Source organism: Mus musculus, chromosome Y, assembly GCF_000001635.26.
Source record: "Mus musculus strain C57BL/6J chromosome Y, GRCm38.p6 C57BL/6J".
In the NCBI taxonomy this organism is placed as follows: domain Eukaryota; kingdom Metazoa; phylum Chordata; class Mammalia; order Rodentia; family Muridae; genus Mus; species Mus musculus.
The window spans coordinates 88,803,628-88,806,043 of NC_000087.7; the positions used below are offsets into that span (position 1 = coordinate 88,803,628).

The 2,416-nt window shown below is 39.7% G+C and overlaps 1 protein-coding gene across 1 annotated transcript; it reads right to left on the bottom strand.

Moving 5' to 3' along the window:
• Nucleotides 1-1,142: 1,142 nt before the first annotated feature.
• Nucleotides 1,143-1,826, bottom strand: Gm21287 (predicted gene, 21287). The gene has a single exon (XM_017318865.1). It carries the CDS (start codon nucleotides 1,824-1,826, stop codon nucleotides 1,143-1,145), a length of 684 nt encoding a protein of 227 aa, XP_017174354.1.
• Between the last annotated feature and the right edge of the window lie 590 nt (nucleotides 1,827-2,416).

A 2,416-nucleotide genomic window follows, 5' to 3' on the forward strand; every position in this document is an offset into this window, starting at 1 on the left:
TCCCAGGCAAAGATTGCACAGGGAAAGAACTCAGGATCCACGCCCCACCATATATTATCTCACCATATACTCATTTTCTATTTTAAATTACTATTTGACCTGATCGCTGGCTATTTGTTAAGAAACCAAAGAACCTAATGTGGATATGTCCAATTTTAACTACTTGCAGAAAATTTCTATTCTTCCTGGGTCTCCTGCTTCACATTTTGAGAACTTCATTTTAGAATATTTTTGTTCCTCAGTGTCCTTTACTCCTTTGTGTGTCCTTTATTGTTTTTAAAGGTTACCATCAATTTAATCTTTCTTAACTTCTACCTGGTCTCTTTTCTGCATGTTAATATTGGATTTCTTAAAAAGATATCTTAATGGGAATAGAGAGATGACCATGTTGTCAAGAGTACTTTTGTACCGCAAAAAAACTGGATTTGTTTTCTTGAATTCATATCCAATGGTTAACAATCAGCTTTAATGCCAGCTCCATGGGATCTGACAACACATGTCTCTGTGGTCATCTATACTCTCAAGCTACTACCCACCCATATAAATAAAGATAATAAATCTTAAAATGAGAGACAAGTTTCATTTGGTTTCATTATTCAAATGAAACCTGATTTTGTTTGATTTCTGAGTCTCTTTGGATCAGTTTTCTGGGTTGCACTTTGTGTAACAAGGCCACATTCCTTTTATCTATCACTCTTTCCCCCAACTTGTTGTTTCTCCCTCAGACTTCATTCCAGAGATTCTATCTATGTCCTGTCTTTCTCCCCTTCTTCCTAAAAATCCATCTTTTGCTGCCATCCCTGCTCCTCTAAGTCATATCTCCAATTCCTTGCTCACTATGCAGACCACAGAATCTAAGTCCTGTCCATTTTAGCCTGTGTAATATTAGATGTATGCACTGTTCACAGCCTGAGTTGCAACTTTCATCTTGCTTTGATGTTCTTTCCACCATAGTCCATCTCTTCCAACAATGTGTTCACTAAAAGCATGTCATGTCACACGTATTAATTTTTAGAACAAAACAAATTTTATTGACAAAGATACTGAGGTTGTCAAAGACCCATAGGTACCCAACACAGGAAAATAAACATTTTTTTCAATCCTATAGGTTTACTTTTCTGTACTTTGTGATTTTTTTTAATTTAAGTGATATTTGGCACCAGAGTATAGACATAGATATGTAGGTCACCAAGAAATTTGATAAAGTACACAGTAGAATTGGCTAGAACTTTGTAAACAACCTTTCCGAACTTTTTGGATCCATCATCTCTGGTGTACTGCACCCAGGAACCTATTAAGAAGTCATTGTCATCACCTGATCTCGCCTCAGCCAGAGGGGTCTCTGGAATGATGTGGAGGTTACCTTCCTTGTAGTCATCCAGGAGCTGATAGACGTAGAGGACCGGATCCTTCTTGTAGGAAATGTAAAAATAGTCCTGTAAGAATGGCACCTGGGCTAGCACCATCCCACTCCAGTTGTCCTCAGAGCCATCTTTCCCCTCAAATTTGTGTTGTACCTCTCTGCAAACCAGGGCGCTGGCGAGGTGGACATCCCTCACCTGAGTAGAAACTACTTTGTGAGGCAAGACCTTAAGATTTAAAATCCTCTCATCGCTGTGGAGCTCCTGTCCGTAGACACTGTCAATTCCGTCATACTTCACCAAATAAAGAGAAGGGTTTGTTGGCAGTTGACCTAGAATGATGGCCTTCCAATGGGTGACAGGCTCATTACCTTCCTTCCACCCGTGAGAAATTCTGCAGCCAACAATATTCCCCAGGGCCTGGGAAGAAGGCTTCCTCCTACTCTTCTTCTTGAGTGATGTCATGCTCAGACTCTTCAGAGGTATTGTCTTCTACCTGGCTGTAGACCTGTTGTGCTAGATCACACTGTCTAAGTGGCTTCCATTCTCTTCAAATATCATACTTGCCCATTGCCTGGGACTGAAGATCTTGCCCGTTTACGCCAGACACAATGCTGTTGCCTCTGTCATATATATGAATTCCTGATGGGCAATGGTTATGGGTTGGGAGTGAATGCTGGACCAAGACTCTTCTCTACGAGAACTTCTGAACATGTGAAGAAGACTATGCTAAACAGATTTGAGCTCCTAAAATTAATTTTATAAAAATAAGAAGTTAATAAGTCAGCCATGGTGGTACACGCATTTAATCCCAGAACTCAGAAGGCAAGGACAGGCAGATTTCTAAATTAGAGACCAGCCTGGTCTACAAAGTGAGTTCCAGGGAAGCCAGTGCTATAGAGAGGAACCCTGTCTCAACAACAACAACAACAAGTAAAAGAAAACAGAAGAAAATCAAACGAAAAACAAACAAAAGAGAAATTCAAACAAAAAATAACAAAACAAACAATCAAATGGAGAAGTTAATAGGAATTGGTGGTGACCCATAACTTTAA

Bases quoted from the DNA above. Each gene is read 5' to 3' on its own strand.
- Gm21287 (XM_017318865.1), bottom strand. From the start codon at position 1,826: ATGACATCACTCAAGAAGAAGAGTAGGAGGAAGCCTTCTTCCCAGGCC.